Raw genomic sequence first — 20,871 nt, 5'->3', positions numbered from 1 at the left:
ATCCTTTTGGCGGTAACCCGGGTTACCAAATAATACAAAATGGCCGAGGCAATTAAATATTTTATTTCTGGGACACTATTTTTTCCAGGGGTGTACTTAACTCCGCGACTGGGGTACCAATCAACCCAAAATCAGTGCCACTTCGCGATGTCGAAACGCAGCGAGGACGATTGTGCCGAAACTCTGAGCGCTCGTATGCACCAGTGCATCGTGTACAGCTCGAGATGAGTCGATTGCTGCATCCCCGACCATCAACAGACTAAAAATGACTGCATCACGGACATTATGCGAGAGCCGGGGTGCTATGGTACCCCGGGGTACCGCCATAAGGTTCATATGGTCGTGGCGATGTTACCTTACATAACACTGGCAACAAGATGGTGTGGGAACTCGATAGACGTAGAAATAGCTTGTTAATGGAGTCTGCATGGAAACTGATTTTCACCTCACTAACCAAATGATTTTTCATTATAAAAAATGTACTTAACAAACATGTTATTTTGGTCGTGGAGAATTTACATAATTCGTATTATGTATATCTTATGAATGATCCTTCGATTCAATACTTCAATACAAAACTTCCATAATACGTTATCAGGTGTATATGCCTAACCCACATCTCATGACACTTATGTATATGTAGTGACGCAGTTCAGAGACAGGAATAATTTGAGGCACCTTTCTTTATTCTTGCACACAATGGGGACTGTACGCACCCTACGTGGGTGCACACTATCTTACCTATCAACGTAATTTTTTGTCTGTCCGTCTGTCTGTGAACGCACACTTGCGAAGGATTTGGCTGGCAAACCGTGGGGTTGACGTTTTGAAAAAGTAGCCGGGTACCACGCCGTAAGCCCCGTGGTGAGCCAGCGCTATTCCGTTTTCCCATCCATCAACTTTAAAGCAGTTAAATAAAGAATGTAGTGAAATTTATTTATTTATTATTTCCTCACACCGCTAAAGCTGCCCGGGGGTTGCCCCTAGCAATGCACACACGTCATCGGTGGAGGGGGGGGGGGGGGATTTATCATTCACGTTCAAAATGCCAATAAAATACACACAACGCTGAGGTAAATTCATCAAAGTGTCATGTCCTTTTCTCCCCCCCCCCCCATCCCACCCAATATGTGAACTTACTATTTTAGGGTCGGTAGATACTAATATTATAGCGCTTAGATAGTATTATTGTAGCGCGGGCAGGGGGGATCGTGGGGGGGGGAGGGGGGGGGGTTAGCGGCCCAGCCTCCAGCCTACCAAGGTGCCACCTCGGCCGGCTGGGCAATCTAGGTGAAGCCGGGGGCTCTGCACGGGACTAGGCCTCACCACGCCACTCTGCCAGGTGAGTACTTTGTGCTATAGATTTGATATATACTGCTATAGAGTCAGTATGTACTACTGTAGTGATAGCAGGTACCAGCACAGTCAGTATGTACTGCTGTAATCATAGCAGGTGCCACCGCAGTCAGTATGCACTGCTGTAATCATAGCAGGTACCACCACAGTCAGTATGCACTGCTGTAGTGAAAGCAGGTACCATCACAGTGGATATGCACTGCTGTAGTAAAATCAATTACCACCACAGTCAGTATGCACTGCTGTAGTGAAAGTAAGTACCACCAAAGTCGCTATGCACTGCTGTAATCATAGCAGGCACCACCACAGTCAGTATGTACTGCTGTAATCATAGCAGGTGCCACCACAGTCAGTATGCACTGCTGTAATCATAGCAGGTACCACCGCAGTCAGTATGCACTGCTGTAGTGAAAGCAGGTACCATCACAGTGGATATGCACTGCTGTAGTAAAATCAATTACCACCACAGTCAGTATGCACTGCTGTAATCATAACAGGTACCACCGCAGTCAGTATGCACTGCTGTAGTGAAAGCAGGTACCATCACAGTGGATATGCACTGCTGTAGTAAAATCAATTACCACCACAGTCAATATGCACTGCTGTAGTGAAAGCAGATACCACCAAAGTCGCTATGCACTGCTGTAATCATAGCAAGCACCACCACAGTCAGTATGTACTGCTGTAATCATAGCAGGTGCCACCGCAGTCATTATGAACTGCTGTAATCATAGCAGGTACCACCGCAGTCAGTATGCACTGCTGTAGTGAAAGCAGGTACCATCACAGTGGATATGCACTGCTGTAGTAAAATCAATTACCACCACAGTCAGTATGCACTGCTGTAGTGAAAGCAGGTACCACCAAAGTCGCTATGCACTGCTGTAATCATAGCAGGCACCACCACAGTCAGTATGCACTGCTGTAATCATAGCAGGTCCCACCACAGTCAGTATGCACTGCTGTAATCATAGCAGGTACTACCATAGTAGGTATGCACTGCTTTAATCATAGAAGGTGCCACCATAGTCAGTATGCACTGCTGTTATCATAGCAGGTACCACCGCAGTCAGTATGCACTGCTGTAGTGAAAGCAGGTACCATCACAGTGGATATGCACTGCTGTAGTAAAATCAATTACCACCACAGTCAGTATGCACTGCTGTAATCATAACAGGTACCACCGCAGTCAGTATGCACTGCTGTAGTGAAAGCAGGTACCATCACAGTGGATATGCACTGCTGTAGTAAAATCAATTACCACCACAGTCAATATGCACTGCTGTAGTGAAAGCAGATACCACCAAAGTCGCTATGCACTGCTGTAATCATAGCAAGCACCACCACAGTCAGTATGTACTGCTGTAATCATAGCAGGTGCCACCGCAGTCATTATGAACTGCTGTAATCATAGCAGGTACCACCGCAGTCAGTATGCACTGCTGTAGTGAAAGCAGGTACCATCACAGTGGATATGCACTGCTGTAGTAAAATCAATTACCACCACAGTCAGTATGCACTGCTGTAGTGAAAGCAGGTACCACCAAAGTCGCTATGCACTGCTGTAATCATAGCAGGCACCACCACAGTCAGTATGCACTGCTGTAATCATAGCAGGTCCCACCACAGTCAGTATGCACTGCTGTAATCATAGCAGGTACTACCATAGTAGGTATGCACTGCTTTAATCATAGAAGGTGCCACCATAGTCAGTATGCACTGCTGTAATCATAGCAGGTACCACCACAGTCTGTTTTCACTGATGTAATCATAGCAGGTCCCACCACAGTCAGTATGCACTGCTGTAATCATAGCAGGTACCACCACAGTCAGTATGGACTGCTGTAGTGAAAGCAGGTTTCACCACAGTCAGAATGCACTGCTGTCGTGAAAGCACGTACCACCAAAGTCTGTATACGCTGCTGTAGAGAAAGCTGGTACCACCACAGTTGGTATGCACTGCTGTGGTGATAGCAGCGATCACCATAGTCGGTATGCACTGCTGTAGTGAAAGCAGGTACCACCACAGTTGGTATGCACTGTTGTAGTGATAGCAGGTATCACCACAGTCAGTATGCACTGCTGCAATCATACAGGTACCACCACAGTCGATATGCATTGCTGTAATCATAGCAGGTACCACCACAGTCGGTATGCACTGCTGTAATCATAGCAGGCACCAACGCAGTCATTATTCACTGCTGCAATCATAGCAGGCACCACCGCAGTCAGTATTCACTGCTGTAATTATAGCAGGTACCACCACAGTATGTACTGCTGGAGTGATAGCAGGTACCACCACAGTAGGCACTGCTGTAGTGACAACGGTAATCACCACAGTCGGTATGCACTGCTGAAGTTAAAGCAGGTTCCACCACAGTCAGTGTGCACTGCTGTAGTGAAAGCAGGTCCCACCAAAGTCGGTATGCACTGCTGTAGTCTTAGCAGGTACCACTACAGTCAGTATGCACTGCTGTAGTCATAGCAGGTACCACCACAGTCAGTATGCACTGCTGTAGTGAAAGAAGGGACCACCAAAGTCGGTATGTACTGCTGTAGGGAAAGCAGGTACCACCACAGTTGAAATGCACTGCTGTAGTATTAGCACGTACCACCACAGTCGGTATGCACTGCTGTAATGAAAGCAGGTACCACCACAGTCAGTATGCACTGCTGTAATCATAGCAGGCACCGCCACAGTCAGTGTGCACTGCTGTAATCATAGCAGGTACCACCACAGTCGGTATGCACTGCTGTAATCATAGCAGGCACCAACGCAGTCATCATTCACTGCTGTAATCATAGCAGGTACCACCACAGTCAGTATGCACTGCTGTAATCATAGCAAGTACCACCACAGTCAGTATTCACTGCTGTATTGAAAGTAGGTACCACAACAGCAGTATGCACTGCTGTAATCATAGCAGGTAACACCAAAGTCGGTATGCACTGCTATAGTGAAAGCTGGTATTACCACAGTTGGTATGCACTGCTGTGGTGATGGCAGGTACCACCACGGTCAGTATGCATTGCTGTAGTGATAGCAGGCACCACCACAGTCGGTATGCACTGCTGTCGTGAAAGCAGGTTCGACCAATTCGGTATGCACTGCTTTTGTGATAGCAGGTTTCACCACAGTCATTATGCACTGCTGTAGTGAAATCAGGTACCACCACAGTCAGTATGCACTGTTGTAGTGATAGCAGGTATCACCACCATCAGTATTCACTGCTGTAATCATAGCAGGTACCACCACAGTCAGTATGCACTGCTGTAATCATAACAGGTACCACCGCAGTCAGTATGCACTGCTGTAGTGAAAGCAGGTACCATCACAGTGGATATGCACTGCTGTAGTAAAATCAATTACCACCACAGTCAATATGCACTGCTGTAGTGAAAGCAGATACCACCAAAGTCGCTATGCACTGCTGTAATCATAGCAAGCACCACCACAGTCAGTATGTACTGCTGTAATCATAGCAGGTGCCACCGCAGTCATTATGAACTGCTGTAATCATAGCAGGTACCACCGCAGTCAGTATGCACTGCTGTAGTGAAAGCAGGTACCATCACAGTGGATATGCACTGCTGTAGTAAAATCAATTACCACCACAGTCAGTATGCACTGCTGTAGTGAAAGCAGGTACCACCAAAGTCGCTATGCACTGCTGTAATCATAGCAGGCACCACCACAGTCAGTATGCACTGCTGTAATCATAGCAGGTCCCACCACAGTCAGTATGCACTGCTGTAATCATAGCAGGTACTACCATAGTAGGTATGCACTGCTGTAATCATAGCAGGTACCACCACAGTCTGTTTTCACTGATGTAATCATAGCAGGTCCCACCACAGTCAGTATGCACTGCTGTAATCATAGCAGGTACCACCACAGTCAGTATGGACTGCTGTAGTGAAAGCAGGTTTCACCACAGTCAGAATGCACTGCTGTCGTGAAAGCACGTACCACCAAAGTCTGTATACGCTGCTGTAGAGAAAGCTGGTACCACCACAGTTGGTATGCACTGCTGTGGTGATAGCAGCGATCACCATAGTCGGTATGCACTGCTGTAGTGAAAGCAGGTACCACCACAGTTGGTATGCACTGTTGTAGTGATAGCAGGTATCACCACAGTCAGTATGCACTGCTGCAATCATACAGGTACCACCACAGTCGATATGCATTGCTGTAATCATAGCAGGTACCACCACAGTCGGTATGCACTGCTGTAATCATAGCAGGCACCAACGCAGTCATTATTCACTGCTGCAATCATAGCAGGCACCACCGCAGTCAGTATTCACTGCTGTAATTATAGCAGGTACCACCACAGTATGTACTGCTGGAGTGATAGCAGGTACCACCACAGTAGGCACTGCTGTAGTGACAACGGTAATCACCACAGTCGGTATGCACTGCTGAAGTTAAAGCAGGTTCCACCACAGTCAGTGTGCACTGCTGTAGTGAAAGCAGGTCCCACCAAAGTCGGTATGCACTGCTGTAGTCTTAGCAGGTACCACTACAGTCAGTATGCACTGCTGTAGTCATAGCAGGTACCACCACAGTCAGTATGCACTGCTGTAGTGAAAGAAGGGACCACCAAAGTCGGTATGTACTGCTGTAGGGAAAGCAGGTACCACCACAGTTGAAATGCACTGCTGTAGTATTAGCACGTACCACCACAGTCGGTATGCACTGCTGTAATGAAAGCAGGTACCACCACAGTCAGTATGCACTGCTGTAATTATAGCAGGCACCGCCACAGTCAGTGTGCACTGCTGTAATCATAGCAGGTACCACCACAGTCGGTATGCACTGCTGTAATCATAGCAGGCACCAACGCAGTCATCATTCACCGCTGTAATCATAGCAGGTACCACCACAGTCAGTTTGCACTCCTGTAATCATAGCAAGTACCACCACAGTCAGTATTCACTGCTGTATTGAAAGTAGGTACCACAACAGCAGTATTCACTGCTGTAATCATAGCAGGTACCACCACAGTCTGTATGCACTGCTGTAATCATAGCAGACACCACCACAGTATGCACTGCTAGAGTGATAGCAGGTACCACCACAGTCAGTAGGCACTGCTGTAGTGATAGCAGGAACCACCACAGTCGGTATGCACTGCTGAAGTTAAAGCAGGTACCACCAGAGTCAGTGTAATTCTAGATTTGAAGCTTTCGTGACTGCAAGGATTCATATTCTTAGGTTTTTTCGGTAAAGTCACGTAGGTAAAAACATTAAAATTATGAAAAGTAAAATAAAATAAAAATCACGACGTTTCGGAGGCAACACAAGCTTCCGTCTTCAGGTGGAACCGTCACAGCCACGACAGCTGTATCAAGTAAACAGCTGTCGTGGCTGTGACGGTTCCACCTGAAGACGGAAGCTTGTGTTGCCTCCGAAACGTCGTGATTTTTATTTTATTTTACATTTATTAATTTTAATGTTTTTACCTACGTGACTTTACCGCACAAACCTAAGAATAGAGTCAGTGTACACTGCTGTAGTGAAAGCAGGTACCACCAAAGTCGGTATGCACTGCTGTACTCTTAGCAGGTACCACCACAGCCAGTATGCACTGCTGTATTCATAGCAGGATGCCACCACATTCAGTATGCACTGCTGTAGTGAAAGCAGGTACTACCACAGTCAGTATGCACTGCTGTAGTCATAGCAGGATACCACCTCAGTCAGTATGCACTGTTATAGTGAAAGCAGGTAATCACCAGTCAGTATGCACTGCCGTAGTGAAAGTAGGTTCCACCACAGTCATTATGCACTGCTGTAATCATAGCAGGTACCACTCCAGTCAGTATGCACTGCTGTAATCACAGCAGGCACCACCACAGTCAGTATTCACTGCTGTAAACAGAATAGGTACCACCACAGTCAGTATGCATTGCTGTAATCATAGCAGGTACTACCACAGCAGTATGCACTGCTGTAATCATAGTAGGTACCACCACAGTCGGTATGCACTGCTGTAGTGATAGCAGGTAAACTATAGTCAGTATGCACTGCTGTATGTAAAGCAGGTACCACCACAGCAGTATGCACTGATGTAATCATAGCAGGTACCACCACAGTCGGTATGCACTGTTGTAGTGAAAGCAGGTACCAACACGGTCTGTATGCAGTGTTGTAGTGAAAGCAATGCAATACATAATGCAATGCAATACATAATTTGCATGGTGGCATCACAACAGTGTCCCAGATGTGTGTGTTGCAATTAAGCTTGTCTCAAGTGAGCCCGGTGTGCGTGTGTGTGGTTTTGCACGTGTGTGCGCTTTCTTGTGCTGTGGTCACGCAGCCCCAGGATCCATCAACAACGGTGGTGGCGGCAGCAGTGGTGGTGGGGGCAAAGGTTGGGGGCCGGGGGGGTCTGGCAGTGGTGGGGTCTTGTCTGGAGTCAGCTCTGAGGAGGTGGTCCACCCGTGCAACCCCAACCCGTGTCCCACGAGTCACCTGTGTGAGGTGAACCGCAAGGGCTGCACGCCGGGTCAGGACTGTCTGCCCTACCTGTGCGTACCAGGTGAGAGGCTGTGGACACAGTGGCTGATGAGGCCTGTGAGTGGTTGATTCAGTTTTAATCTACATAAAATGAAGATTAAGTAAATGGTTTACTTGCAGGCATTTGTGGTCAAGTGGGCACCTGAGTCATGAGCCCTTGACGAGTAAAGAACAGCAAATAATTCAACTATTGTGCGTGCACATTTTCAATGCTTATTTTCGCAAACGTGTAACGACTCCAGGAGACATTCTTTATTGAAGACACGTTCACTTGACAGGTGAAGACCCTGACTCCAACACCAGCCTCGAGCCTCTCCTCTCGACCCCTTTTATTCCCAGCATGGCCATCCCTTGACCCTTGGCCACGTCCCTTCTTTCGAACCCTCTCAATTGCTCTCAGTCCCTGATCTCCACCTGCCCCCTTCTATCACTTGGCCACAACCCCTATTCTCGATCCTTCTCGTAGACTCCAGATCGTTCACCTGTCTGTCGCTTAACCTGTCATTACCCCCTATGGCCCCTAGTCTCTCCCCATGCTAATTCCCCTGTCATTACCCCCGTGCCTACTATGTCAATTAACCTGTCATTACCCCTTGTGGCCCCTAGTCTCTTCCTTTGCTAATTCCCCTGTCATTATCCCCTGTGACCGCTAGTCCCCTGTACTGTCTTTACACATGGTTAAACCACCTCCTGGTTAATTTGCCGACAAAGAACGGAGATTTACCTGTAAAAAAAACAAATAATATGACTAAATTATTATTTATCAGAATACAAAAATGAATCTCAATTTTCACCGGCATTGCGTATAAATAATGAGTGGTAATTTTTTAATCTGTCATCGAATGCCATTTGTACACAATGTTGGGGCCCATTGATATAGACCATAGGTTCCTGAGCTCCTTGTCAGAAGGTGATCTCCACTAACCGCCTATTTAAACATTTCATCACGTCTAACCCCCTCCCCCAACCCCCTCTACCTGTGCATAGGCTGCAAGCTAGGAGAGGCATCTGACTTCCTTGTACGGAAGGACAGCATGGTGCGGGTGCCGGTGGCCTCGGGTGAGGTCGGTTGCTACCGCCTATGCTCGTGCGGGACAAGCGGGCGACTCGAGGACTGCGCCGAGACGCCCTGCCTCGACACTCGCTCCTGCATCGTCGGGGGACAGCGCAAGAGTACGCAGGACCCCCAAAACGAACTCTGCCATGACGGAGACACTGCCTTGGTCATCACGATCATCATTATCAACCATGATCAATCCACTGCTAGATGAAGGCTTCCCCTAGCACTTTCTTGATGTCACAGTGGTAAATACAGCAGCCTGGGTTTGATTTCCCACTATGTACTTCAGTGGCAAGTAGTTTCTGAAGCTGTCCAAGGCCTCCCTTTGTCTAAATTTATAGCCCTTTTTTATCATTCAACTGCCTCCCTGTGCCATTGGATTGTGAGGGTTATTTTAACATACTTTATAATGTCTGGTTAGTTTGTATTGGTGACGGTGTGTAGTGTAGATGTTAGAGCATAGAAGTACAGAATAACAATACATTTTGATGCAATGCCCACTGCTGCCCCACATCATTTTAGACCTGTTATGCAAAATGGTCATCCATCCAAATACGATATTAAACATTGCTTAGCATCTGAGATCTGATTAAATGTGGTGCTCTCCAGGTTATTTGGTCAAAATACTGATGAAGCATCAGATTTTGAGAGGCATAGTTGGATGGGCGGGGTGTTGTGAGGGGCCATATATCTTCTGTGCTGTGCTGATCTTTAGAGGGGCTCGCTAACAAACACTCGTCCCTTTGGTCTATAAGGATAAATTGGCAAACTTTGTGTGTATATGCCAGACCTTGACTTTTGCCTGCATGCGCGCATCCCCACAGGCCACGGCACACACTTCCGAGTGGACTGCAACGTCTGCTCCTGCTTCGCTGGCGAGCTGAGCTGTTCCGTGCGCCAGTGCCTAAGTGGAGAGAGCAGTGAGGAGGATCGCCGGCGCTTCACAGGTTCCAGTAATAACAATAACTACTACATTCGGTTAGTCACGCTATTCTCATCATGAAGGAGCTATGTTTGGCAAACGGATGTAATCACCAGTAGGGGGCGATGCTGCAGTTCAGTTTTATACAATTAGGCCTGTGCTTTTCACCTACAAAAGATTGTTGGGTGTACACACACATGCACACGCACAAGTAAAATATGTGATCGATCATCCCACCGCCCCACCCCAGGCCTGCCGTGTAACTGCGCCGACCAGTTTGTGCCCGTGTGCGCCATCAATGGACGCACGTACCCCAATGCATGCATTGCCCGCTGCACCGGCCTTCAGGACAGTGAGATCGAGTATGGCACGTGTGCTACCCGCGACCCCTGCAGCCCCAGCCCCTGCCCGTCCGGCCAGCGGTGAGAAGTTTGTTGTTTACTTATCTATCTATCTCTGGTAGTTGCTAAGCACAAGGGTCTAAAGGCCCAAAATCGCCATGCGGCCACCGCCAACAAACTCGGAGACGATAAGACTTGGAGGCACTTCTTTATTAACAAGCACCATCGGGGTTAACACTCTTAATAATTAGTCCATCTATTGTCGGCGACGCTACTCAGCCAGGACAGTTGGTAGGTTGCCTGACTAGCGGCGCCCCGAGATGGTGAAGATGGAGATGACGACGAGAAGAATGGTGAAGACGACGAGAAGAATGGTGAAGATGATGAGAAGAACGGTGACGAAGGCTTCAGCAGCACGATGGGAATCCCACTCCAACAACAGCCCCGAGGTCCCCTACAGGAGCCCCTCTTATACTGTCAGCCCCGGACCACGCCCCCTTTCTGGAACCTACGAGCGGGTTCCTGGTGTGCCCCTTCTGTGACCATTCTCCTAGATCCACCTCTCGTGTCTATCCTGGCCTGCTGACGTCAGGACTGCCGTACGCCACAGATCCCCTTTCCTGCCAGCAGCCAGTGCTATGCCACTACACGTTTGTTGAATTGAACACGGTTATAAGATTTGGACTAGAGATGATTGGAGGGAATTTTCCAAGGTTGAGCAGTGTGAGGAATACGCAGAGGGGTGCTTGGACCAGAAGTTTTGTGGCTGAACACAGTATGGTGGACTGAATCGACCAGGTCATAACAATCCTGGTGTCAATTGTTGCACTGCGGCGCTTGGTGCTTTTCTTCATCAGTCCCCTTTCGCTTCCCCGGTATGACGTTTGCGCTGTAGGTGCGTGCCCACGCGCAGGGTGTGCCTGAGCTCGCTAGAGCAGTTCAGCTGCGAGCAGTTTGAGTGTCTCTCCCGGCAACCGGCCTGTGAGGGGCAACCCCAGGAGCCTGCGTGCGACACCACCAACACGGAGCACCCGTCCCTGTGTGCCCTCTACGTACGAGGGCGTTCCCTGGCCTACACCGGACCGTGCCAAGTGAGTGTCCATCGCTGGCAGGTTTGAATCCTCAGCGTGTTTACACAAAGCATACACAAGACCTAACGTTCCCAGGTTGCTTGTGTCAGGAATTACACGCATTTTTCTGGGAGTGAATGATACTTTTTCACCCAGTCTACTTTTAAATGGTTGTGAGCCGATGTAATGGTAGTTTGTAAAACGTGGTTTCTGCGCAATGGCACTCAAAATACTATTGGAATCGGATTAGTAAAATAAAATTGATGAAAAAAATGGTAACTAAATTAAGTGATTGTTCACATGCCTGACCAGATTAGTGTATGTGAAGTACCGTCGATGACTCTTGGACACCGTTGGTGAGGCACACGTATTTATTCCGTACAAGTAGTCACAACTGTGGACATACAATACTAGAGGGGGTATCGGCCCCCTCACCCGGATAGCTGGGGATACTCTGCTAGCTACCCCTGACCTACCTCCTAGTCCTCCACTAACGGGCTAGGGGAGGCTTCCTGGCCCGACACTGGTCAGTCGGGCTACGGTACCCGGAGTCCCAGAGTACTATCTCTGGTTCACGGGACCACGCCGCTGGCTCAGTCCTGCGCGGCCCTGACAAGGGCGGCGTCCCAGGGGAGTCCAGGGCTCTAGCTAGACGATCTTCGGTCTTCCCTCCTTAGCTAATACTGAGCCCCGAGCTCTCCGGCTCATCCCCATTTATACCCCCCGGAGGATCACAACTCCGGGCAACCCCCCAGGCTGCCCGGTGCGGACGTCGTTGCGGGCACCTCCCCGTGCACTCACGGAGCCCCGCCCACTGTGCTTGTTTCCCGTGTGATCCTATGCATACAGCCCTACACATACAGCCCCTCCGTAACAGCCCTACATCACCCCCCCTGCACAGCTCGCAGCCGTCCCGGCTGCAACAATTCCAATAAAGGTTTATTTACCCCTTGAGCCCCGCGTGTGCCTCAATTTTTTCAACCATAACGCGAAGAGAACAACAACAAGAACCAGAAAACCCCGAAGGGAAAATAACCCGACGCACCCCCCCCAAATAAATACGAATTCCGTAAAAGCAACGTATATACAAATCGCAAGGAACCCCCAACACACACACAACACAGCACAATGTGCCAGGAGCACACCACCGACGCAGCGCACAGTAACCATGCACGTGAAAAAAAAAATATGTCTTTTTGTGCATCACAAGAGTCTGCGCATTCTTGCGCGCGTCCTTGCCGCAGGCCCGTCACACGGACCATCCGGTGGCAGCTGTCCATTTCGAAGTGAGTCTGCGCTTGATGTCGCGAGACCCTCGGCATCCCCCGTAGGGGTTGTTGGGCGGGAGCCCGTCATTCCTGGTGCACCTGGGGGCGGGACAGCCGGCAACACGTCAGGCGAGAGCAGCAGAGACGGACCCTTTGAGTCGGCCGACCCCCCACATGTTTGGCCACGCGTGTGTGGAGTGGGGCCTCGCACCGCAACGAAGGGTTTCAGTCTAGAGGGGTGCACAAACCACCGGCGCTTCCCCCATTTGATGCGAACGCACTGAGGCCGCAAAACCTCGACCACCTCGACGGGGCCCCGCCACGGCCGCACCAGTTTTGAGGAGGTCGCGAGTGGTACCTGGGGACAGTGCAGCCATGCCCTGTCCCCCGGCTTCCACTGTAGCACGTGCGCGCGATCCAGTCTGAGGCGCTCATTCGCTTTCTGACGCCTGTCGGAATTCAGCATGGCAGCATCCCGTGCCTCAGTCAATTTCGCAAGGTTAAATTTAACATGGTCGGCCAATTTAGTTTTTCCCAGCGGCGCGGGGATCTGCAGCTGTGCCCGAACAGGTGGGTCAGGTTCACGGCCATACATGAGGAAGAAGGGTGAAAATCCCGTCGCAGCATGGGGGGCCAATCTGTATGCTGCCAGGACCCCTTGAATTTGCAAGTCCCAATCGGTCTGTGAGTCCGAAACCTGCTGCGACAACATAGACGTGATGGTTCGATGCAGACGCTCGACCATCCCGTCAGTTTGCGGGTGATAGGGAGAGGTACGAATTTTTTTCGTTCCCAGGAGCTCACAGACCTGTTGGAGGAGTTTGCCGGAAAAATGTTTTCCCTGGTCGGTCAGCAGCCGCTCCGGAGCACCTTTGTCCATGACGTAACCTTGGACAAAGGCCTCCACGATGGCTGCTGCCGACTGGTTGGCCAGGGGCCAGGCCATAGGCCAGCGCGTAAAGTATTCCACCCCGGTCAACAAATATCTATTGCCCCTAGGGGTGGCGGGAAATGGCCCCAGAATATCCAGCGCGACAAGTTCGTTCACTCTGGAGACTCTGATAGACTGCAAAGGCGGGTTTGACTCCCGTGCTGGTGGTTTTCGCTGCGCACACCGAGGGCATGATGCCAACAGATCTGCGACATCCCTCGTCATGCCTGGCCAAAAAAAATCAAGCTGGAGCAATGCGAGGGTCTTTTGGGTACCCAGGTGGAGGAGGCGCTCATGAGCAGCCCACACCACCCTACCCCGTAACCCAGAAGGGACCACCAGCCGGTGTCGATGGGATTTCCCGTCCCAATGCATCAGCAACCCCGCGTGCATTTCCCATGCGTTGGCATCACCTGTCCCCCGCCCCGCCTCCCCGGCGCGACGACGCGACGCGAGGAGGGAGGTATCCTCCATCTGGAGGCGCCCCCATTCATTAACGGGCAAACCCAGCAGGGAATCTTTTCCCTGTTGTGTGATAGAATTTGGAAGCAATGTTTCGTCATCGGCGGCGGCCGCCAGGACCGGAACCGGCATGTCCCCTGCTGGCTTGCAACGTCCCGACCCCAGGAGGCATGCACATTCGGAGGTGGTTGGCATGCGCGACAGAGCGTCCGCGTTGGTGTGGCGAACGCCCTTACGGTAGGTGGTTTCGAAATCAAAATCCTGGAGGATCTCCAACCATCGGGACAATTGTCCCGATGGCTGTTGAACTCGCAGGGCGTACTGCAGTGCCGCATGATCTGTGCGGACGGTGAAATGCCGACCGTACAGATATGGGCGATACTGTTGGATGAAATAGACAATTGCCAACAGTTCCCTACGGGTGACACAATATCTTTGCTCCGCTGGAGACAACACCCGACTGCCGTACGCAACCACCCGTTCCACGCCGTCAACCACCTGGGAAAGCACGCCCCCAATACCCGTGTTGCTCGCATCGGTGTCGAGCAAAAATGGTTCCGAAAAATCGGGGTAAATCAAGGGAGGAGCTTTTACCAGGGCGTCCCGAAGGGAGCAGAAAGCAGCCTCCTCCTCCTGACCCCAGTGGAACCGAACCCCTTTTGATGTTAAAGCGTGTAGGGGTTTGGCAATCGTCGCAAAATCAGCGACGAACCGTCGGTAATACGACGCGAAGCCAATTAAACTCCTGACCTCTCCCACCGAGGTGGGAGTCGGCCAGAAGCTGACACACTGCGTTTTGGCGGGATAGGTAGCAATACCTGAGCGCCCCACGATGTGCCCCAAATAACGCACCGAATCGCGTAACAAATGACATTTTTGGGGTTTGAATTTCAAATTGGCAGCCCGCATCTTTAGGAAAACCGCCCGCAACCTCTGGAGATGTTCGTCAAAAGTTTTACTAAAGACGATAACGTCATCCAAATAAATCAGGCACGACTCCCATTGCAATCCAGCCAAAACCAATTCCATCAAACGCTGGAAAGTTGCCGGCGCTGAGCGTAAGCCCATCGGCAACCGGTTGAATTGGAACAGGCCGTGCGGTGTACGGAAAGCAGTTTTAGGCTTTGAATCATCGTCCAGAGGAAGCTGCCAGAATCCCGAAAGTAAATCCAGTGTGGAGAAGAATCGCGCTCCCGCCAAGGCGTCCAGCGATTCGTCCATCCGTGGGAGCGGGTATGCGTCGGCAACGGAAATTTTGTTAAGGCGCCGAAAATCAACGCAAAACCGCAACGAGCCGTCCTGCTTTTTATCCAGGACGATCGGCGCTCCCCAAGGGCTGGTGGAAGGAGAAATGATGTCGGCGGCTAACATGTCATCAATAGCCGATTTGACATGGTCCTTTTCGGCGGGACTTAACCGAAACGGATTCTGGCGTATTGGCGCACTGTCACCCGTGTCAATATGGTGACGCAGCAGATGAGTGCAACCCAAATCGTATTTGTCCCGACTGAAAAAGTCGGAAAATTCCCGCAGTAGCGTTCTAAGCTGTTGGCGCTCTGAATTTGACAGGTCCGTCGATCCCGCACAAAGCGCATCGAGCCACCCTCCATCGCTGTCCGAATGTGGGTGCGGCCGGGGAGCAGTGCCGACGTGATTCGCAACAGGTTCCTCGCAGGGCACCGGCGTCGTGTGAGCAAGCACCGTCCCTTGAGGAACTACCACTGTCTGCGACCCCACATTGAGGACCGCGATGAAAGGGTCCCCGTCCCCTCTTACGACGGTCTGGGCCGGAATCAAATGAGGTCCACTAACCCCGGCCCTAGATGGTCCCAGCAGAATTCCCTGGTCCCCAATGCCCTCAGCGAAGGGCCGACGAAGTTTTAGAGGCACCAACATTTGAGCTCCCGGCGGCACACGAACTGTTTTAACGACGAACGTTGGTACTGTTACGAACGCCGTCCGAGCCGCAGTAGGGGAAGGCAGGAACGCCATGCGTCGTCCCGACGGGAGCTCAATGCATCCCTGGTCTATTAAAATACGAATCGGCATTTTGCCCAAGAAGTCCGTCCCCAGCAGGCACGGAACCGCCAGCGAGGAGGAAACAAAAATCGGGCCCGACAATTTGATATCCCCGATACAAATTTGCGCTCGAATCTGTCCAATGATGCCAAGAGAGCCCCCGTTAGCAGCATAGAATGGGACGTTAACCGGCAGTAAAGGACGGCTCTGGACAGGTAGAATATTGTAAATGAGTTCGGAAATGATGGTCGCCGATGCCCCCGTATCGACCAGGATGCGTACCTCCACCCCGTCAATGTGTCCCACCACGGCCGACGACCCCGACGACGTGGCCACAACGCGATGGGCCAACATGGACCACTGCGTGGGTTCGATTTGAGTCCCCATAGTGGTGCGTGTTGGCCCGTCGCAGCGCAATGTCGGCCCCCCGTTCGTTGCGATGTGCGAGTGTGTGACGAGTGTGTGCTTGGGCCAAACATGAGGGGTGCCGCGACTCGCCGGATTATGTTGATGGAGCTTGGGAGGAGGAGGGCCGGCGTCCTGTCGAGGCGTCGTCCCGCGCTGCCGAGGAGAGCGGCACCCCGAGGCGACATGGCCCCGGACGCCGCAGTTGAAGCAACGCGGGAGCGCTGGCGGCGATGACGGACGGTCGAAGCGGCTCGACCCATCCTGGCCCGACCGTGCTCCCGTCCCCTGCTGCCGTCGACGGTCGACGGCGTAAACCTCCTCCGCCGGGAGGGTGGCTGCAGCCACCACACGCCCGGCCGCTGCCCTGCTGGCTTTCCGACGCTGTGACAGCAGGTTGGCGTGGAGGAGCCGCGCAGCCTGAAGGGAACTCATCTCCGTGTCCTCCTGTGCAACGACGGCGATGTCCAGGTCGTCTGCCAGCAGGAGGATTTTTTCTGTGACCATGGCGTCCACGCCGTCGTCGTCCATTCGAGGGAAGGCCGTCTTCGCCAGTGCCAGGAGACTCGTCCTGTACGCCAGGGGCGACTCCTTTGCACCCCGGTGGCGATCGTAAAACTGCTGCCTGCATTCCGCTGAAGGTCCGTAGACCCCGGCCAGCAACTGCAGCGCCATCTGTAGCGTGGAGCGCTTCTCCCTCGGCGCCGATGTAAGGGCGGCGAGTGCATCGCTGTCGAGGAGCGCCGGCAGCGCGCAGAGAGCCTCAGCATCCGACCAGCGTGCCATTTCTTGGTGGGCGAGGAAGCGTCGCTGGAAGCCGCCCCAGTCGCCCTCCGCGCCAACAAACTCTTTGAGCGGAGGCAGCCGTTGGTGCAGCGCAGCGGTCGCCATGGAAGCTCGCAGGCTGCTGTCCCCGTAACTCGGCTGCGCTTCGGCGCGAACGGCAGATGGTATCGCCTGTCGCAGCCGTGATGACGCTCCCTCCGCTGGCGGTGACGCGGCAGCCCCAGCGAGAGCGATGTTGGACCCGAGGTTCAGGCCGGCCACGCCCTCAGCAGCTGCTGCGGCGATGGCGGGAGATTCAAAGTTTGAATCCGTTGAGATGGCGGGAAGGCACATCGGACGTCGGTTCTCCTCGCCCCGTGGTGGTCCACCAGCCCCCAGCCGCGTGATGTGTTCGAGTGTGGCGGCAGCGGCGTAAAGCAGCTCCGCCAGCCTCGCGTGAGCCAGCCTCAGCCCTTCTGATGGCGGCTCCTCTTCATCCTGATGCCCGGTAAGAATGCGTCCGGCCCCGGCTGCACGATGTCTTGTTGAGCCGTCTCGGGCTCAACAATTTCAGCGGTGTCCTCCACCTGCGGTACTCCGGCTCGAGCTGTCCGGCGCGTGTCCATGTTCGTAGTTGTTCTGACACCAGATGAAGTACCGTTGATGACTCTTGGACACCGTTGGTGAGGCACACGTATTTATTCCGTACAAGTAGTCACAACTGTGGACATACAATACTAGAGGGTGTATCGGCCCCCTCACCCGGATAGCTGGGGATACTCTGCTAGCTACCCCTGACCTACCTCCTAGTCCTCCACTAACGGGCTAGGGGAGGCTGTCTGTCCCGACACTGGTAAGTCGGGCTACGGTACCCGGAGTCCCAGAGCACTAGCTCTGGTTCTCGGGACCACGCCGCTGGCTCGGTCCTGCGCGGCCCTGACAAGGGCGGCGTCCCAGGGGAGTCCAGGGCTCTAGCTAGACGATCTTCGGTCTTCCCTCCTTAGCTAATACTGAGCCCCGAGCTCTCCGGCTCATCCCCATTTATACCCCCCGGAGGATCACAACTCCGGGCAACCCCCCAGGCTGCCCGGTGCGGACGTCGTTGCGGGCACCTCCCCGTGCACTCACGGAGCCCCGCCCACTGTGCTTGTTTCCCGTGTGATCCTATGCATACAGCCCTACACATACAGCCCCTCCGTAACAGCCCTACATATGGTTCACATCATGGCTGCAGAGTTGTCACACATACAATTTTTTGGTCTCATACCTCTGTAATGTTCAGCTTAGATATTGTGTGAACATTTCAAGGTAGTTCCAGTGCAGTTTGAGATGTTCTCCCTGCAAGTATGAGAAAATTCATTACTTGCAATCCATTGACTTGCATGCATTTTATTAAAGTGTATTCCCACTCTGCACTTCCTAAACCCAGCTGGTAGGCTCATAAAGGAAGTATACTGTGGCATATAATCAATGGCTAAAGCTTTAATCAGATCCATAGTTCACGAAAATTCTGTGTAAATGATAAATGGAATAACAGCAGACTAGTTTAAAAGCACATGCCATGTGGTACTTAAGAGTAAAATGTATGTCCTTCTTCGTACTTTAAACATGCTGAGAAACAGACAAAGAAATGGGTGGCTCACAATACACATATTGAGTATTTTTTATTTACTTCAATTTTGTATAAACAATAATGCTTATGAGAATAGGGTGAGCTGCTCACCCCGAGCTCTCATTACTCTGATAGAGCTGCTCAACCCGAGCTCTCATTACTCTGATAGTGCTTGTCTTTGTGATGTATGCCTTTTGGCATCCTCTGGTCTAACACCATTGAGACTAGGCTCAAAAGAAAGCTGTCTCTGGTGTGGACCAATCAGTTTCAAAGACAATGCATATATTATCAGAGTATGTTTTTTTGTTTGCATTCTGACCACAAGTATTGTGGTTAATGCAGACATGATTCCTTGTAAAAGGTTTCAGTTTGGTGTTTTAACATCTTAACACCTGATTTGTCGCCAGAAAAAAAGGGGAAAACCTATTCTCATATTTTGGTACTGGCAAAGGAGGTCCCATGAAATAATGCTTATTTTAAAGGTGTGTGCGTCAGGGATCAAAACCATTCACAACGATAACCATAAATATATGAAATCCCTTGGCCTGTTTTAATATTCGGAAGTGCTTCAAATCACCACATATATGTGCTCGCAGTTCTTGAGTAAAATATATATAATGCAAAATTTTATACTTTGGTGTGTTTCATAATTACTGAAGGGAAACCCCACTTTGCTCAATGATCGCAGCTGTTAAATGATTCAAGAGATGTCTAATTAAACAAAAAGAAGCCGTTGGAAATGCACAGGGCCAAGCAGCTGTGCTGGGGTTGAGGCGTCTAGCCTGCAGGCAGAACACTTTTTTTTGTTGGGGTAGCAATAAAGGCCACGTGTGCGCCCCCACACTGCTGCCCAGGCTTGTTTCCAGATGTCACAATTAATGCACAGAGCAACAGCAGCACTCACATGAGTATACACTGGAGGAGGCATTAGGTAATGGTTATTGTTGCTGTTAGAGATGTACTCTTAGAACATGGCGTTGTTGTGGCAGTTAGCATACTTGCTTGTACTTGCAATACAGAGGTTGCTGGTTCATTTCCACCTCCTTCTGGTGTGACTGTTGAATCAATCTAGTTGAATCAAGTGTCTCAAATCCCAGCCCCCGCCTGAGTCTACCCAGCAGTTAAGTGTGGTGGTGGGGTAAAGTGTGGGTACGCCCACCTGTTTTACAACATTTCTGGTCAATGTGGAAGAGTAGATCAAATACCACTCTAGAGTTCACTCTCGTGGAGGCCCTTCTGCCAACAGTGGCCTTAGAAAGCAAATAAAGTTTGGGGAAATACAGACCAACAATGAATTTTGCTGCGCTGTCCTTTATTGCCCACAACGCCCACTACAATGTGTTTTTTTGTTAACATGGTGGTTGCCCTTCTAAGCGTTATACAGGCTCAAGAGCCTGCTTAGCTTCCGAGGTCTGATGGGATCGGGAGCATCTTTGTCATGTTAGTAAATGAAATATTAAAACTGACATGCAAAAAAAGAGTTATCCATGTGCTTTTGTTATGTGCGGCGAACAATGGGTTTTGGTTTTCCAGTTCTACTTCCACCAATGTTTGTTTGGCACACATACGTTTTTGAGCAGTGGGACAGGCATGGGGGGCAGCAATATAAACATTTCGATAATAATCCAGAAGGTGTAAGCAACTTGAATTGTATTTCAGCTCGGTGTCCTTTTTACCTGCAATTCTAATAGGTGACACAGCCGCTGGGAGGAACAGCCAATGATGGTTCAGGAAGTGGAGTATATATATGTTATGCAACTGAAATCCAGTACATTATTCTTGGAAACCTATACATATAAATAAGTTGCTGACAGTCCAAAATGAGTGAACTCAAAAGCATCTTTCAACAATATATTTTTTATTACATTATTTTTCCACAATTATGTTTCCCAACCATAAATGGTTTTATAAACACCCATGTTATGTTTTTGTATATCCTCCCCTTGAAGTGCAATAGTCTTTGTCCATCCGTTTACCAAATCTTTAATTCCTGACAGGTGTAATTATTTGTCTTGTTCCTCAAAGCCCATGTTCATAGCATGCACCACTTCATTGCAAACAGACCTGATTTGGATTTTTTAAATAAAGTGTCTCATCAGCATGTCGGAACTGGTTTTAACAAAGTGTCTCCTCAGCA

General features: G+C 50.7%; 1 protein-coding gene across 1 annotated transcript in view; it reads left to right on the top strand.

Moving 5' to 3' along the window:
- RECK (reversion inducing cysteine rich protein with kazal motifs) overlaps nt 1–20,871 on the top strand; it is a 134,050-nt gene that overhangs the window by 97,373 nt on the left and 15,806 nt on the right. Inside the window, exons 13-17 of the mRNA XM_078594813.1 lie at nt 7,680–7,901; nt 8,867–9,052; nt 9,764–9,886; nt 10,112–10,283; nt 11,098–11,293. Of these exons, the coding sequence (XP_078450939.1) occupies nt 7,680–7,901; nt 8,867–9,052; nt 9,764–9,886; nt 10,112–10,283; nt 11,098–11,293 (899 nt within the window). The remainder of the gene's footprint in view (nt 1–7,679; nt 7,902–8,866; nt 9,053–9,763; nt 9,887–10,111; nt 10,284–11,097; nt 11,294–20,871) is intronic.

Source organism: Lampetra planeri, chromosome 1 (assembly GCF_965212315.1).
Source record: "Lampetra planeri chromosome 1, kcLamPlan1.2.h2, whole genome shotgun sequence".
Taxonomy (NCBI): Eukaryota; Metazoa; Chordata; class Hyperoartia; order Petromyzontiformes; family Petromyzontidae; genus Lampetra; species Lampetra planeri.
This window is presented reverse-complemented; position numbering and strand designations above follow the sequence as displayed.